Source organism: Neofelis nebulosa, chromosome 3 (genome assembly GCF_028018385.1).
Source record: "Neofelis nebulosa isolate mNeoNeb1 chromosome 3, mNeoNeb1.pri, whole genome shotgun sequence".
NCBI classification, from domain to species: Eukaryota; Metazoa; Chordata; class Mammalia; order Carnivora; family Felidae; genus Neofelis; species Neofelis nebulosa.
In genome coordinates, this window is record NC_080784.1 from 51,251,048 (window position 1) to 51,268,649 (window position 17,602).

Consider the following 17,602-nt stretch of genomic DNA (forward strand, 5'->3'; position numbering starts at 1 on the left):
ATCTTTTCCAGATGACTTGAAATATCACATGTAATAAATAGTAAAACTATGCTTCCAGTATACACAATTATATTATAGCTCAATTCTACTTATTTCTTATTTATTTATTTATTTTTAATGTTTATTTTTTGAGAAGAGAATGCAAGTGGGGTAGGGGCAGAGAGAGGGAGACACAGAATCTGAAGCAGGCACCAGGCTCTGAGCTGTCAGCACAGAGCCTGATGTGGGGTTCGAACCCACAAATTGCTAGATCATGACCTGAGCTAAAGTCAGATGCTTAACTAACTGAGCCACTCAGGGGCCCCTACATATTTCTTTTCTCTTTCAGTTTAGACTTGTGTGTTCTTCTATATGAACTTTAGAATCATCCTGTTTAATTCCCAGGTAACTCTGTTGGTATTTTTATTAGACTTGTGTTAAATTTAATGGCGAAATCAAGGAGAATTTGCATTTTTATAATAGTGATTGTTTCTAGCAAAGAACATGTTTTAAGAGGAGTATATTTTAAAGTTCTTCCAATATATCACTCATTTTTTCTTATTAAATTTATTCCTTCCTAGTTGTTTAGCTTTTTTTTTTTTTTAAACTGTGTTTGTACTTGTTTGCTAAGGCTGCCATAACAGTATACTATAGACTAGGCAGTTTAAACAACAAAAGTTTATTTTCTCACAGTTCTGGAGGCTGGAAGTCCAAGATCAAGGTATCCGCAGGGTTGGTTTCCTCTGAGAACTCTCTCTTTGTTTTGTGGATGATCACCCTCTTACCATTTCCTCACATGGCCTTTTCTAGTAGTCTTTTTTTTTTTTTTAATATGGTCTTTTCTCACATGGTGCATCCTTGGTGTGTAGGTGTCCAAATTTCTTCTTGTAAGGACACCAGTCAGATTTGTTTAGGACCCACCCATATGACCTCATATAACCGTAATTATCTCTTTAAAGGCTCTATCTCCAAATGAGTCATCTTATGAGGTACTGAGAGTTAAGACTTCAACATATGAATTTTAGGGCCTTTTTTTTTGCCTACTAACTGATTGTTATGTATGTATATATGAAAGTGATTTCTGTATTTTACCTTGTACCTTGCCACCTTATGATTTGTAATAATTTTTACCTTTCACTTAGTTTTTCCAGGTATAAAATTATATTACTTATAAATAATAATTTTATCTCCTTTATAGTTTCTATACTCACAATTTGTTTCTTTGGTTGCAATCTGTTAGAACTGTTGAAACAAGGCTAAGAGTGGTGGTATAGTACATATTCTTCTTGTATTCTTGACGTTAATGAGAATATTTAGTGGCTTCTGGCATTCCCATTAAGCATGATACTTTTAGATTGAGATAGAGTTATTAAAAAAATTTTTTTTAACGTTTATTTTATTTTTGAGAGACAAAGAGCAGGAGCAGGACAGGGTCAGAAAGAAAAGGAGACACAGAATCCGAAGCAGGCTCCAGGCTCTGAGCTGTCAGCACAGAGCCCTACGTGGGGCTCAAACTCACAAACCGTGAGATCATGACCTGAGCTGAAGTTGGGTGCTTAACCGACTGAGCCACCCAGGCACCTCAAGATAGTTATTTTCTTACTTTAAGAACTTATTCATCATCTCCATATTTTATTATAACTTTTTAAAAAACAAAAATGGATGTTCAATTTATCAAATGCCTTTGGCGTACACAAAAATGATTATGTATATTTTTCCTTTGATCCAGTGTGTTGAATTTATAAATTGGTTTCCTATTGAACCATCATTGTATTTTTGTACTTTGTATTTTGGTGATGGCATATTCTTTGAATTTGCTGTTGGATTCTGTTTGCATAAAAATTCATAAATGATACATATAGTTTTATTGTTTTATAGAGTCTGTTGAGTTAGGTACAACTTTATGCTTGCTTGTGGAATCAGTTAATATTTTACTATCATCTGTTTCAATTAATTTTCAAGTTTATTTGAATGGAATTGAGCAAAATAATCTCTTAAAGCTATTTTAGTTTTGTTCTCTTTTTCTTAATGTTTATTTTGAGAGAGAGAGCATGTGCAAGCAGGGGAGAGGCAGAGAGGAAGAGAGAGAATTCCAAGAGAATCCCTCCCCCCAACACAGGTCTCAATCTCGCAAATTACACGAGCTCATGACCTGAGCCAAAAGCAAGAGGTTGATGCCTAACTGACTGAGCCACCCAGGTGCCCCATTTTTGTTCTTAATTGTAGCTGTGTGAATGCAGGCATGTGCATGTGTATTTGCTGTTTTCTTCCCTTTGTTTGTTTCTTCTATTTTTATTAGTTTCTGTTCCTTAGTTTGCTTTATTGATAGACAATATAGTTAACATTCCTAGTTAGTCATTGATCTATTAAGGTGAATACAGTTCTTGTTCTGCAGAAATTTTAAGTTTTTAGTAATCAAAACTGTCAGTCTTTTCCTCTTATGGCTTCTTTCATGTTACTTTTTAATTTTTTTTTAAATTTTTTAAATATTTATTTTGAGAGAGAGCACGTGAGCAGGGGGAAGGGCAGAGAGAGAGAAGAAAGAGTCTGAAGCAGGCATGGAGTCTGTCATGGCTGCAATCTCACAAATTGTAAGATCATGGCCTGAGCCAAAATCAAGAGTACGTTGCTTAACTGACTGAGCCACCAGGTGCCCCTTAGTGTTACTTTTTTTAAAATGGCCTTCTGCACCATCATTATAAAAATGTTCTTCATTCTCTTCATACTTTTATGATTTGTTGTAATCCGTCTAGAATTTCCTTTTCTTATATGAAGTGACATCTAAATTATTTTGTTTCCAGATGGGTTGCCAACCATCCCAAAATTATTTATTAAACAATATATGATCTTTTCCCCCATTTATTTGAAATACTTTTATTATATACTAAACTTTCAACATTCTATGAAAAATCCTATTGCTCTTTTTGGATTGTACCAAGTTTATAGGATTAATTTGGGGGATAATTGAATTGATATCTTTAAAACATTGCGTGTTTGCATGTAGAAACGTGAACTCTTTTTCTCTGTGTCCTTTGATAGAGTTTTATCATTTTCTTTGTATTTCTTGCTAGGTTTATTTCTAGATATTTTTTTAGTTTTTGTTTGCATTATAAATGAAATTGTTTTCATTATGTTTCTTTGGTTATTGATGGTATATAAGAAAACATTTGATTTTTTATTTTTAATCTTTTTTTTTTCAACGTTTTTTTTTTATTTATTTTTGGGACAGAGAGAGACAGAGCATGAACGGGGGAGGGGCAGAGAGAGAGGGAGACACAGAATCGGAAACAGGCTCCAGGCTCCGAGCCATCAGCCCAGAGCCCGACGCGGGGCTCAAACTCACAGACCGCGAGATCGTGACCTGGCTGAAGTCGGATGCTTAACCGACTGCGCCACCCAGGCGCCCCAGAAAACATTTGATTTTTGTATGATCTTGCCTAACTTAGTTACTGAACCCTTTGATTCTCTTGGATTTTCTGGATAGTCTTTTGTCTCCTTGTTCCCAATATTTACAGTGTTTTTTTGTGTGTGTGTTGCTTCTGGCATGGCATCTTATTGAACTGACAAGAACTTCTGGAATGGTAGCCTTATTCTTTATAGCACCAAAGGACAAAACTAGGACAGGTGGCCAGAATAGCTGGAAGAGGGGGTGCCTGGGTGGCTCATTCGGTTAAGCATCTGACTTCGACTCAGGGCATGATCTTGTGGTTTGTGAGTTCAAGCCCCACGTCGAGCTCTGTGCTGACAGCTCAGAGCCTAGAGCCTGTTTCCGATTCTGTGTCTCCCTCTCTCTGTGCCCCTCCCCTGTTCATGCTCTGTCAATAATAAATAAACGTTAAAAAGAATTCAGAAAAAAAAAGAATAGCTAGAAGAGGGAAGTGGGAAGAAGCAAGCTTGTATTTTATCATCAATACCACTGTCTAATTATATTCATACAATAACTAGGTTGAAAGCAAATTAATTTGTTAGGTAAAGAATAAGACTAGATGACTTCTAAGTCTTAATGATAGTTGAGAGTATAAAGAGAGAATTGAGGAGTGACTTTAAGAACTCTTGTATGAGGGTAGTGGGGGAGCAAAGGGTAGAAGAACAGGAGTAGGAAGTCAAGAAGAAAGTAATGAAAGTGAGAATGTAATGCCTTATTAGGAGAATAATCATGACTATACAGTGTTCTAGAAGCCAGGGGAGATAAAAGTTTTGTAAAATGTGAGATAGTCATCAATAACTGATGCTACATAGAAGTATTAAGAAAAAGTGAAACAGGGATGTCTGGCTGGCTCAGTTGGTAGACCATGCAACTGATCTTGATCTTGGGGTTGTGAGTTTAAGCGCCACATTGGGTATAGAGATTACTTAAAAATAAAATCTTAAACAACAACAAGCCATTGTATTTTTTAATGAGGAGGTTATTTGTGATCTGCTTTAGCATCTCCATCTGCTTCTTAATTATAGTTCTTAACTATTCAGTAGTTTCTTTAATTTGTATTTTCATTTAGATTATCAGCTTGATGGAAACATTAATCAAACCTTACATCTGTTTTATAAGTCTTATGGGACTTTGAAAAGAATTATTCTTAGAGTGGTGAATGATCTATAAATATTTGCTGTTTGATTTTTTAGGTAAATCCTAAAGGAATCACACCTTAGTTCTAAGTTACAATTGTAATATAAGTTCTATGTTTTGAGCTTACCAGGCTACTATAATAAACATAAACATAAAATCTAAACATAAACATAAAATCACAGTTACAGATAAAACATAACAAAATTTCTAAATGAAATCAATATAAAAGACAAAATAAACTGATTTATATAATAGAAATGCAAACTGATGACCAGTGATTAAAAACATGGGCCTACTCGACTTCAGGTATGAAGAGGTGATTTGGTGTTCAGTTTCTGGGGAGTATTGAAAAGTATAAGTATCACATGGAAGTCAGAGGACCAGAACTAGGCTCACTGGTTAAAAAATAAGAATTGGTGCACCAGTTGGTTAAGTGGACAGCTCTTCATTTCAGCTCAGGTCATGATCTCACGGTTCATGAGATCAAGCCCTATGTTGGGTTCTGCACTGACAATGCAGAGCCTACTTGGGACTCTCTCCCTTTCTCTCTCTGCCTCTTCCCTGCTCACACTGCCTCTCTCTCTTCCTCAAAATAAATAAATAAACATTAAAAAAAAAAAAAAAAAAAGGAATTGGAAATGGGGCTTCCCTGCTCCTGAAATGAAGTTTGTATAGTGATACCACCTGCCCCCTGAAGCTGTAGTTAATATAAAAATATTATCTATAGATGTGGGAGAGCGCCAGCACAGCCTTAAGACATTCAATATTTAAGCCAAACTATAATGACTCCATACCTGAATCTCCAGTAACCAATAATACACAACCTGGTTTTTGATGAGGTCCCTGTGGGCACTGGTGAAGACAAACCAAAAGCCATAAGACAGGGTGAGATGAGGGAGAGAAGAAGGGAGAGAGAGAGAAAATTCTTACTCAAGATCTGCAAACTAAAATCCCAAAGTACAATTTTAAAAAAAAGGCCAAACCTAGAAAGCATATAACAAAATCAACAATCAGAAGATGGATTTGCTACCAGATGAAATGAAAGTAGTAAGATAATTTTTTAAAGACTTAAGAATAAGAATGTTTAGGATTCTCCAAAAGATAAACAATATAAACCATTTAAAAGAATAAGAAATTATGATAAGTCAACAGAAATGAAATAATAATAGACAAATAAGAACCAATTTTAAGACATCTTAGAATTGAATTTATGAAAATTAAATCAGTAGATAGAATGAACCCTAACATAAGACATGGTTGAAGAGGGAATTAGGGAAGAAGAAAGTTATTCTCAAGAGTTCACCCAGAATACAGAATATAGAGAGACATGCAATAGTAAAAAATTATGTAATGTAGTTAAGAACATGAAAAATAAGGATTGAGGAATTTCAGTATACATCTAATGGGAGTTCTAGAAGAAGAGGCCATAAGAATGGCTAAGAAGCAGTAACCAAAGACCTAATGTCTGAAAATTCTCCAGAAATGAAAACTTGGGTCCTTACATTAAAAGTACATTCTGCATACTAAGTAGAAGAAATAAAAATCACAATGAGAAACATTCAGTGCAACTACAAAGTGAAAAGGTTAAAGAAAAACTTAAAAGCTGCCAGAGAGGAAATAAATCTCTAAAACATTATCAGTTAACCTTCTCAACAGAAACAATAGAAACTAGAACACAATGAACTAATGTTTTTAAAATGCTAAGAGAAACTTTACCCGTCTATACCACCATTCAAGATTGAGGGCAAAATAAAGACATTTCAGGCAAAGACTAAAATAATTTATCGCTGGCATACCCTATCTGTAAGAATTTCTAAACGTCATCCTTTAGCAAGAAGAAAAGGGTGTCCAAAGGTAGGCATAGGATGTACTTTTTGACAAAAAAGACTATTGTCTTTAGTATAACTAAAGATAATAAAAATAATTATTTTTGTAAAGGTTGCTTTGAATTTCTGGAAAATAATCCATAGTTGGCTAAAGTGTGCTAGGAGTATTCAAAAAGATGAAGGTGCTGATCATTTTAGCTATAATTTTTTTTAATAAAATGAAGTATATTTTCTAAATGTATGTGTTTATTGAGTACCTACTATGTGCTGGCACTGGTCTAGATTCTGGGGATAAAACAGTGGAGAAAATAATCTCTTCATGGAGTGTATATTTTAGTGGAAGTAAACTGTATACTGCTTAAAAGAAACAGTATAACCCAAACAGACAGACTTGAATACATTGGTAGACAGGAAAGGATGCACCTGGAAAATCTATTGCTGTGATGAAGTGAAAAGCTGATGTGACAATATTAATCTCAGATAAGATACAGTTTAAGGTGAAGAGCATTAATAAGCAAAATGAGCAACTAGAGCATTATTGAATTTATATAACATCTAACAGAGGCTTGAAAGTGAAAACTGACAGGATTCGAAGAAAACTGATGAGTCCCTGGTTATGTGATCGATTTTGGCATACCTCTATTAAAACAGGTGAACAGAAAATTGAATGTATAGAAAATTTGAACGACAGAACTAATTGATATAGTACACAGAGGAGATTTTGTACCCAACAGAGAGTATGTGCTATTTTCGAGTACACAAGGAATACTTAGAAAAATCGTGTCCTAAATCACAAAGGAAGTCTCCAAAATTTAAGGTAACCAGAATAATATAGACCATGTTCTCTAACCACAATAATTAAAATTGAAACCAACAATAAAAAGAGATTTTTAAAAACTCATATTAATAGAAACTAGAAAATGTACTTACAGATAACTCATAGGTTAAAGAGGAAGCTTGAAAACAGCCAGCAGGTAGGTAGAAGGAAGGGCTATAAAAGATAAGCACAAAAACTAATAAAATGGAGGGGGGGATTAATACTTCCCTAATTTTATATTGTAATGATCAATGATAGGACTAACAGAATTGGCCAAGAAGAATATAGGTATTATATTTGAGGCTCTATTCCTACTCATGGCTTATTTTCTACATTAATAATCTTTTTCTTTAGAAGATACCATTGTGAGCTAATAAAAATATAGGACTCAAAATACAAAATAGAAACTTAGTTGAAGAGTGTGTATCTTTTACATATAACAAAATTAACTGTAGAACTATGTAAGTGAAAATATCAAATTGTAGAATTACTTTACTGTTGTTTATTTAAAGGATTTATAATGGCCTTTGATAGAAAGTTCTTTCTATATATTTAAGGTATTTTTCTTTCTCTTCTTGTAGGTTACTCAAATGAGTCGTCCAGACCTGATTCTCTTTCTGATGAAATACCTGATGGCTCTCATAGTTGGTATTCCCTCCATTTTTTGGGTTGGAAGCAAAAAGACATGCTTTGAATGGGCCAGTTTTTTTCATGGTCGTAGGAAAAAAGAGTAAGTTGAAATTATCACAGTGTTCACAAACCTCATATTCACATAAAAGTTTTACGTTGCTTATGTTAAAACACTTTGAATTTGGAGGATGTGTTTCGACATGATTATAACCTCAGCTGCTACCACTTAGCACAGTAGCATGTCAAAAGCTAAAAGTTTATTCTGACAATGTAGCCAAGTAGAACCAGACTTGAGGTGTATGCCTTACTAATTCAGAATATTTGAGAGAAAGCCAATCTTATTTTCAAAAATTTAAATTTTAACTAAAATTAACAAATTAATGCTTTTATATATATTATTATTTGATCTTCTCAATATTCTTGTGAGTGCTGGTATGTATTATTTCTGTGTTACAGATGAGAAAACTGACACAGAGAGGTTAAATGCTTTGGCCAAAATCACAGGTATTAGGTTAGACTTTCCTTTTCAGTTGCCCATTGTTCTTCCAAGTATACCAGAAATGATATAAAGAGATAACATGTTATTCCATTATGATAAAGTATATGTTAAAGCCAAAATAGATGGTATTAAATGCATTATAAAATGATAATGAAATACATTAAAGAAATTATTTTAAATCATTGTTGGCCACACTGCATATTAGAATGTCATGGTAAAATATATTTACAGCATCTTTAATCATAAAGCAAAAGGAAAACAAGACTACAGTATTCACAAAGGAACAAATCATTTCAAACTTTTATTCAGTCTAAATCTTACATGTATACTATACCTGAATTATCACAAATTCTAAGTTGAGTCTGTATGCTTATGATTTTACCTAAACTAAGGTCCATGGAAAATGGGTTTTGGGAGAAGGTTTGTGAAGCTCTTAAGGTTATATTTAAAATGTTGTGCCTTGGGGTGCCTGTGTGGCTCAGTCGGTTGAGCATCGACTTTGGCTCAGGTCATGATCTCATAGCTCGTGTGTTCAAGCCCTGAGTTGGGCTCTGTGCTGACAGCTCAGAGCCTGGAGCCTGCTGTGTCTCCCTCTCTCTCTCTGCCCCTCCCCAACTCACACTCTGTCTCTCTCAAAATAAATAAACACTAAAAAAAATTTTTTTAATGTTGTGCCATACATGGGTTAATGTACTTTTCCCATACAACTTAAAATGCCTCATTAACAAAATCTGTATTTTCTTAAGTACAGTAATTAGGCGTTACTATTACACAGATTAGATTGAGATAAAAATGCACAGTTTTAAAATGTACATTTCTGGGGCGCCTGGGTGGCGCAGTCGGTTAAGCGTCCGACTTCAGCCAGGTCACGATCTCGCGGTCCGTGAGTTCGAGCCCCGCGTCAGGCTCTGGGCTGATGGCTCGGAGCCTGGAGCCTGTTTCCGCTTCTGTGTCTCCCTCTCTCTCTGCCCCTCCCCCGTTCATGCTCTGTCTCTCTCTGTCCCAAAAATAAATAAAAAACGTTGGAAAAAAAAAATTTTAAATGTACATTTCTTATTACTATATCTGAGACTGCTACTAGTGATATCAGATAATGCATTTCTCCTTTAAGTAACAGTTTCACAGAGCAGAGAAGGAAAGAAGGGGAAAGAGTTATTCAACAATAACAACAAAAACCTATTTCCTGGGCATTCATTTTTTTAAGAAAGTCTTTATAGAATGCTTATACTATGTGCCATGAACTATGTTGCAACACCAGGGATGCAGCAGCAAACAAATAGGCTGAGTCCCTGCTTTCATGGAATATCTGTCCCTATGGGATTTACTGTGACTTATGTGTATATTCTTTGAAATTTTTAAATATATTTTAATCACACTAAGAGATAATACTGAGGAAAGGTCTTGTATTAAACATTTCTGGTCACCTCTGGACCTTATACAAACAGTTCTGTAATAGGGTTATATTAGAAAGTCTAGGTAGAACTAAACTCAAGCTACTCTTATGGAGAATTATCTTAATTATTTGGGGGATCCTGGTTGGGCCAGAATCATTTTGAAACTGGTCAGAACTCCCAAGACCCTTCTATTTGGTTTTCTGTGACCATGGATCCCCACCTAACAAAGCCATTGTAATCCTCCAAGCCAGGACTGTGCCCTGGGCTAGAAGGCAGCTCCTTATGCTGGAGCTCAAGGGTATGAGCATCCCATAGCTATTTCTAACATGTGTCTTCTACTTTAGCCTTGAGAAATAACTGTAGAGTAATCGTAATAATGGTTACCAATTAATTGAGCACATTTAGTATTCTAAGCACTGTTCTAAACATTGTATATATTATTAAACCATTTAATCCTTCAAAAAGCCTTGTAAGAAAGATCATCATTTTACAAATAAGGAAACTGAGGCATGGATTCAGGGTTTCATAGTGAATGCTAGAATTGAGATTCAGAACCAAGCATTCTGACTCTTGGCTCTAGTCTTTGCTCTCAACCTCTTTGTTATGTACTGTGCTACAAAGAGACTAGTTTCTAAAATTGTGCTAATCAAATTAGTGTTTTCCCTCTAAGTGAAGCCACACTTAAGGTTGTGCTTATACTAGTAATGCTGACACTGATTGAAATATTTTTAGAAATCTTCTTTTGGAATTATCTGGATCATATCACCTAATTTCTCTGTAAAATGAGGGGACAAACCTTTACCATTTCAAGGTGGATTAAATTTTTGGCATAACCAGATGTCAGTTTGAACCAAGTTTTAAAAATAAGTTTAGAAAATAAAGTCAGCAATCAAGACTGACTTGGGATTTATGAATATATGAGTAGGGCCTCTGATGAAGGAGAAACAAATACTGTTTGTTTTTTTCAGCTATCTTTGACTTGTTCTTTCTTCTATCCAGTTTTTGACACTTTGTTTCCAGGGTGTGTGTGTGTGTGTGTGTGTGTGTGTGTGTGTGTGTGTGTGTCTGTCTGTCTCTCTCTCTCTCTCTCTCTCTCTCTCTCTCTCTCTGTCTCTCTCTCACACACACAGACACACACACACACACATATATGTTATGTTTTATCATTAAGTTTGATCCTCGACTGTTGGTTTTATTGCGTGACTTTTGGAAGTTCTCTAATCCTTTAGAACCTCAGATTTTTCATCTATAAAATAGAGATCACAGTATTTATTCTTAATAGATACCTATTCATAACAGATAACTCATACTCTCTTAGAGATACCCTCTTAGGACATTGATCTCCATAATAAAATAAAAACATTATTAAGAAGGATCAAAGGAGAGTGTATGTAAAATACCTGGCACAGTGTGGGTACTCAACAGATATTTGCCTTCCTTTAGCCCTTTTACCTCACTGCTAAAACAGTAACAGTAACAACAATCCTTTTGTAATCTGAAAACTTAGAATATATGCACTCTTTTAAAAAAAATTTTTATTCATTCATTTTATTCATTTTTTTAAATTTTATTCATTTTTATTTTGAGAGAGAGAGAGAGACCGAGCATGAGCAAGGGATGGGGGAGACATAGGGGGACACACAGAATCCGAATCAGGCCCCAGGCTCTGAGCTGTCAGCACAGAGCCCCACATGAACCCATGGCTCGAGCCCCACAGCTCAAACCCATGAACTGCGAGATCATGACCTGAGTTGAAGTCGTACGCTTAACTGACTGAGCCACCCAGGCGCCCCTAGAGTATATGCACTTTGTTAATGTATGATCCAGTCTTTATATGTTAGAGTTTTGTTTTTTTCATGAAATTGTTTATCTAATTTTAATTTAAACGTCTGATTCTCATAGTTGCTTGTTTACATAAACTGACACTGATCTTTGCAACTATTTCACTGGCTCTTCTTATCAGTTTAATTACTACTTTGTTTATCATTATAAATAAATGTTTTTAACCTTTTCATAGCAGTTAAAAACTTTTGCTCTTGACAGTAATTCATCTCCTTAAATTTTTTTTCCTTGAGGCTTTAATATATCCGGTAGTTAATTTTATATTCACTTAATTTTTCATATGTTTTGTTTTAATTATGACCAATCATGTTTAATCTAGCACTGAACAACTGCTTTACCATAAAACCAACTTGTAGCCTAAAAACAACTGTTGTAACTTACAAGTTCAAAAAATATCTGTGTTACAGCGAGGCCTCTGATACATCCATAAACCATGCAAGAACAAATTTCTCTACTTTATTATAAAATCTTTTATAATATTTCAGTGTGATTGAGAATCATAAATTTCTTTTTTTTTTTAGTTTACTTATTTATTTATTTTGAGAAAGAGAGAGAGAGAGAGAGAGAGAGAGAGAAAGAGAGAGAATCCCAAGCAGGCTCTGTGCTCCTCTGCCTCACAAACTGTGAGATCATAACCTGAGCTGACATCAAGAGTTGGACACTTAACTGACTGAGCCACCCAGGCACTCCTAGAATTATAAACTTCTTTAATTGAAAGGAACCTTTTAGAAATGATAAAATTGTATAGCTTCATTTCATAGATGACGAAAATGAAAGAAAGGGAATAATGACTTGCTTAAGATCGTGTATTTATTGAACTAAAATCCTGATTTCCTTATTTTGATTCAGGCTTCTTTCCATCATACCACTTTAGAGTACAGATTGATAGGGATTTTTGTTGTATTCTTTCCTCTGTCAACGATGTTACCTTATATCTCTGCTAAAGACATTATTTGAAGAGCAATTAATTTCAAGAATAATGTCAGTATGTCACCAAAGTGTTGTTTATTGGTCTATGGGAATGTTAGTCTGTATCTTAAACTTAGTATTTTGTTTTCTAGGATAGTGAATGAGAGCCGACAGGTACTACAGGAACCTGATTTTGCTCAGTCTCTCCTGAGGGATCCAAATACTCCTATTATAAGAAAATCAAGGGGAACTTCCACTCAAGGAACATCCACACATGCTTCTTCAACCCAGCTTGCTATGGTGGATGATCAGAGAAGCAAAGCAGGGAGTGTCCACAGCAAAGTAAGCAGCTACCATGGCAGTCTCCACAGATCCCGTGATGGCAGGTGAGTTTTATTGGAAGCTTAGTTTATTTCATAAGTTGAATTAGTCACACAACTTAAGAATGAAGAGTAGCCAAATCTGAAATAGAAGTTGGACATCATTTGTATTTTTTTAAAAAAATTTTAATTGAAGTATAATTAACATAGAGTGTTATATTACTTTCAGGTGTGCAATATAATGATTCAACAGTTCTATACATTATTCAGTGCTCATCATAAAAACTATAGTCTTAGTCTGTTTCACCCATCTTAAAGAATTTAAGAATCTTTTTTTGTCTCTTTTTTTCTTTGTTCATTTATTTTGCTTCTTAAATTCCAAATGTAATGTGAGTGAAATCATATGGTATTTGTCTTTTTCTGTCTGACTTCTTTTACTTAGCATTATACCCTCTAGGTTTATCCATGTTGTCACCGATGGCAAGATCTTTTTTATGGCTGAGAGTAATGTTACCCCCTTTTATTTTTTAAAGTTTATTTATTTATTTTGAGAGAGAGAGAGGAAGGTTGAGCGGGAGAAGAGAGAGAGAGAGAGAGAGAGAGAAAATGAATCCCAAGCAGGCTCTACACTCTGCATGGAGACTGACATGGGGCTTGATCCCACAAATGAGATCATGACCTGAGTCAATATCAAGAGTTGGATGCTTAACCAACTGAGCCACCCAGGTGCCCGTATTCCCTTTTTTACATATACCACATCTTCTTTTTTATTTATTTTTTATTTTTTTTTAAGTTTATTCATTTTTGAGAGAGAGAGAGAGAGAGATGGAGCATGAGCAGGGAAGGGACTGAGAGAAAGAGGGGGAGACAACAGAATCCAAAGCATGCTCCAGGCTTGGCGCTGTCAGCACAGAGTCCGACTTGGGCATTGAACCCATGAACCATGAGATCATGACCTGAACCAAAGTCAGACACTTAACCGACTGAGCCACCCAGGCGCCCCTATATACCACATCTTATTTATCCATTCATATATGGGTGGACATTTGGGTTGCTCCCGTATCTTAACTATTGTAAATAACGCTGCAGTAAACATAAGGGTGCATGTATCTTTTCAAACTCGTGTTTTCATTTTCTTTTGGTAAATACCCACTAGTGGGATTACTGGATCATATAGTAATTCTATTTTACATTTTGTGGGGAACCTCCATACCGTTTTCCACAGTAGCTGCACCAGTTTGCATTCCCACCAATAATGCACTAAGGTTCCTTTTTCTCTACATCTGCACCAACATTTGTTATCTTGTACCTTTTTTATTTTAGTCATTCTGACAGGCATGTAGTGATATCTCATGGTTTTGATTTGTATTTCCCTGATGATTAGTGATGTTGAGCATCTTTTCATGTGTCTGTTGGCCATCTATGTATCTTCTTTGGGAAAATGTCTAATCAGGTCCTCCGTTCATTTTTTAATTGGATTATTTGTTTTTCTGGTATTGACTTATGTAAGTTCTTGATATATTTTAGATACTAACTCCTTATTGGATATATCATTTGCAAATATCTTCTCCCACTCAGTAGGTTGCCTTGTTGCTTATTGACAGTTTCCTTCACTGTGCAAAAGCTTTTTATTTTGGTGTAGTCCCAATAGTTTAATTTTGCTTTTGTTTCCCTTGCCTGAGGAGACAGATCTAGAAAAATGTTTCTCTGGCCTATGTTCAAAACATCCAAATTGGTACTGAAGAATAAAACTTAACACTATGTGCAGATGACATGATGGTATATAGAGAAAACCCTAAAGACTCCACCAGAAAACTGTAAGAACTGATACATGAATTCAGTAAAGTCACAGGATAGAAAATTAATATACAGAAATCTGTTGCATTTCTTTACATTAATAATGAAGTAGCAGAAAGAGAAATTCAAAAAAACAATCGCATTTACAACTGCACCAAAAATAATTAAATACCTAAGAATAAATCAAAGAGGCAAAAGACCTATATTCTGAAAACTATATAACATTGATGAAATAAATTAAAGAGGACATAACAAATGGAAAAATATTCCATGATTAAGTTTTGGAAGAACCAATATTATTAAAATGTCCATACTACCCAAAACAATCTACAGATTTAATGCAATCTTTGTTAAAATACCAACAGTAGTTTTCACAGAACTAGATCAAATAATCCTAAAATTTGAGTGGAACCACAAAAGTTCTGAATAACCAAAGCAGTCTTGAGAAGGAAGAACAAAATTGTAGGTAGCATAATCCCAGATTTCACAATATACTATAAAACTGTAGTAATCAAAACAAGACGGTACTAGGACAAAAATAGACACATCGATAGTCCAAAAATAAACCCACACATATGTGGTCAATTAATCTATGACAAAGGAGGTAAGAATATACAATGGAGAACAGACAGTCTCTTCAACAAATGGTGTTGGGAAAACTGGACTTTTTGTAATAGGCAAAAGAATGAAACTGGACCACTTTCTTACACCATACACAAAAATAAATTCAAAATGGGTGAAAGACCTAATGTGAGACCTGAAACCATAAAATTCCTAGAAGTTGGACATTATTAAGCTTTTAAACTTTGCTAGGTATGGTTGCCCTGGATTGTGTCCATCAGACTTAAAGCCGCTCAGAGGAGTTTAGAATTTAGACCTGATGCAGTAAACAAATAATGGAGGCATTGAAGGGTTTTGAGCAGGGAGAAGGTCAGGGTGAAAGTGGATATTTTAGTAAGATATATTTAGCAAGCAATTACAGAATGCATACTATGTTAAACACTATGCTAGACTCTGGGAATAAGATGATTTAGGTATAATCTTTGTTCTTAATAAGCTCAAGAAAGATAGTGTAGTCAGTATTAGTGCTGTAGTTAAAAACATGAGGTCTGGAATGAAAATGCTCGGTTTCCTCATTTGTACAATGGAAATAGAAATATCTGCCCCTTTAGGAATGTTGTAAAGAGTAAATGAGATAATATGGGTAATTGCTTGGAACAGTGCTTATCTCAGTAGATACCTGATATCAACTTCTGTTACTGTAAATGAACAAGTAAAGTAAAATATAAGTATGATGGCAGAGTACAGAACTTGGCAAACTTTTTCTATAAAAAGCCACTTAGTACATATTTTAGGCTTTGTGGGTTGAGCACACAGGCTCTGTTGCAGCTATTCATTTCTGTTGTAGCATGAAAGTAGCCATAGAAAATGTGTACAGTCAAATGGAAACAGCTTTTCCTTTTTATTTATTTGTTTTTCAATTAAGCTTTATTTATAGAAATAGGAAGAGCCAGAGTTGGCCACTGAGCCAGTTTGCCAACCCATTTTGTAGGAGCAGTAGTGGCATGGAGGAGGGAGTGAATCTGGTCGGGGACAGGGTCAGATAGCTTCACAGAGAATCTTTGAGAGAAGGCTGGATGTGTTTTTTCAAATTAGATGATGGAGACACCAGAATTAGAAACTTCTTAGGACTTGGGGCCTGGGTGGCTCAGTTGGTTAAGCTCCGACTTGGACTCAGATCATAATCTCATGGTTTGTGAGTTTGAGCCCTGCATTGGGATCTCCGCTCTCAGCACATAACTGGCTTTGGATCTTCTGCTCCCTCTCTCTGTGCACCTGCCCCACTCATGCATGTGTTCTCTCTCTCTCTCTCTCTCTCTCTCTCTCTCTCAAAAATACATAAACATTTAAAACAACACAAATTTAAAAAAAAAGAAACTTCTTAGGAGCTTTGCAATAATTCGGTTGGGAGTTGATGAAGGCTTATATTAGGAGAGTAGTTGCAGTGGGAAGAGAGGAAGAGCTGATTTGAAAAATATGTAGAAAGAAGAAATGATAGTAGTTGATTACACATTAATAACAGCTGGATAGAAGAAATGTGCCAAAAGATCTTTTGTTTATTTGGTTTTGTTTTTTTTTGTTTTTAAGATTTCTAGTTTAGGAAACTGAAAGAATGAAAATTCTAATGCCTGAAATGGAAAGCAGGCTATGCTCACTTTAAGACAGTTTAAACCCCTGGGTGGCTCAGTTGGTTAATCATCTGACTCTTGATTTCAGCTCAGATGGTTCATTTTGTGGTTCGTGGTTCAAGCCCTGCATTGAGCTCTGTGCTGATAGCTCGGAGCCTGCTTGAAATTATCTTTCTCTGCCCCTCCCCTGCTTGTGTTCTAAATAAATAAACAAACTTTTAAAACTTTTTTACATTCAAAAAAAAAATTTTTTTTAATAAATAAATAAAATACCTGTTTCTACAACTGTCTTATATCCTTCAATCTCATTCTAGCCTTTCTCCCAGTCTTCTCTGTCCTCTGAGCATAGGTCATGATTCTTATATGTACTCTTTTAAACCTCTGGTTTTTTCTTTCAACTTGCTTTCTTTTGCCTTTTAACTTGGTCCGCTACTCTGTGTTTAAAAAAAAATAGCAGTGTCTTTGTGATATTTTTTCTATCTTTTATCCATTTCTTTTTTCTTTTCCTGCCAAATTTTTTAAATGAATATTTTGAATATTTCATTTCATATATATCCAGTCTTTTTTTTTCTTCTTACCCACTTAAACTGTACTTTCTAACATCACCAATGACCTGTTTTAACCACATTCAAAGATCCTTTCACTTTTTTGCTTTTTTCCTTGCGTTCAACACTCATATGAGAGAAGTGCTCTTCTAAGTGTTAAGGACATACAGATGGAAGACAGAAGAGTAAACAATCGGTTATAATACACTTTAATGGGTATAATAAAATCATATACAAAATGCTTTGAAATCCCAGAGAAGAAAAACATTTAACTTATTATAGAAAGTCAGA

General features: G+C 35.0%; 1 protein-coding gene across 4 annotated transcripts in view; it reads left to right on the forward strand.

The window, feature by feature from the left end:
• The window catches only part of FZD3 (frizzled class receptor 3), a 101,713-nt gene that overhangs the window by 71,217 nt on the left and 12,894 nt on the right, over window positions 1-17,602 (forward strand). For all 4 annotated transcript variants that reach the window (XM_058720786.1, XM_058720784.1, XM_058720787.1 and 1 more), the window contains 2 exons: window positions 7,768-7,916; window positions 12,613-12,846. In XM_058720786.1, coding sequence (XP_058576769.1) covers window positions 7,768-7,916; window positions 12,613-12,846 — 383 coding nt within the window. The remainder of the gene's footprint in view (window positions 1-7,767; window positions 7,917-12,612; window positions 12,847-17,602) is intronic.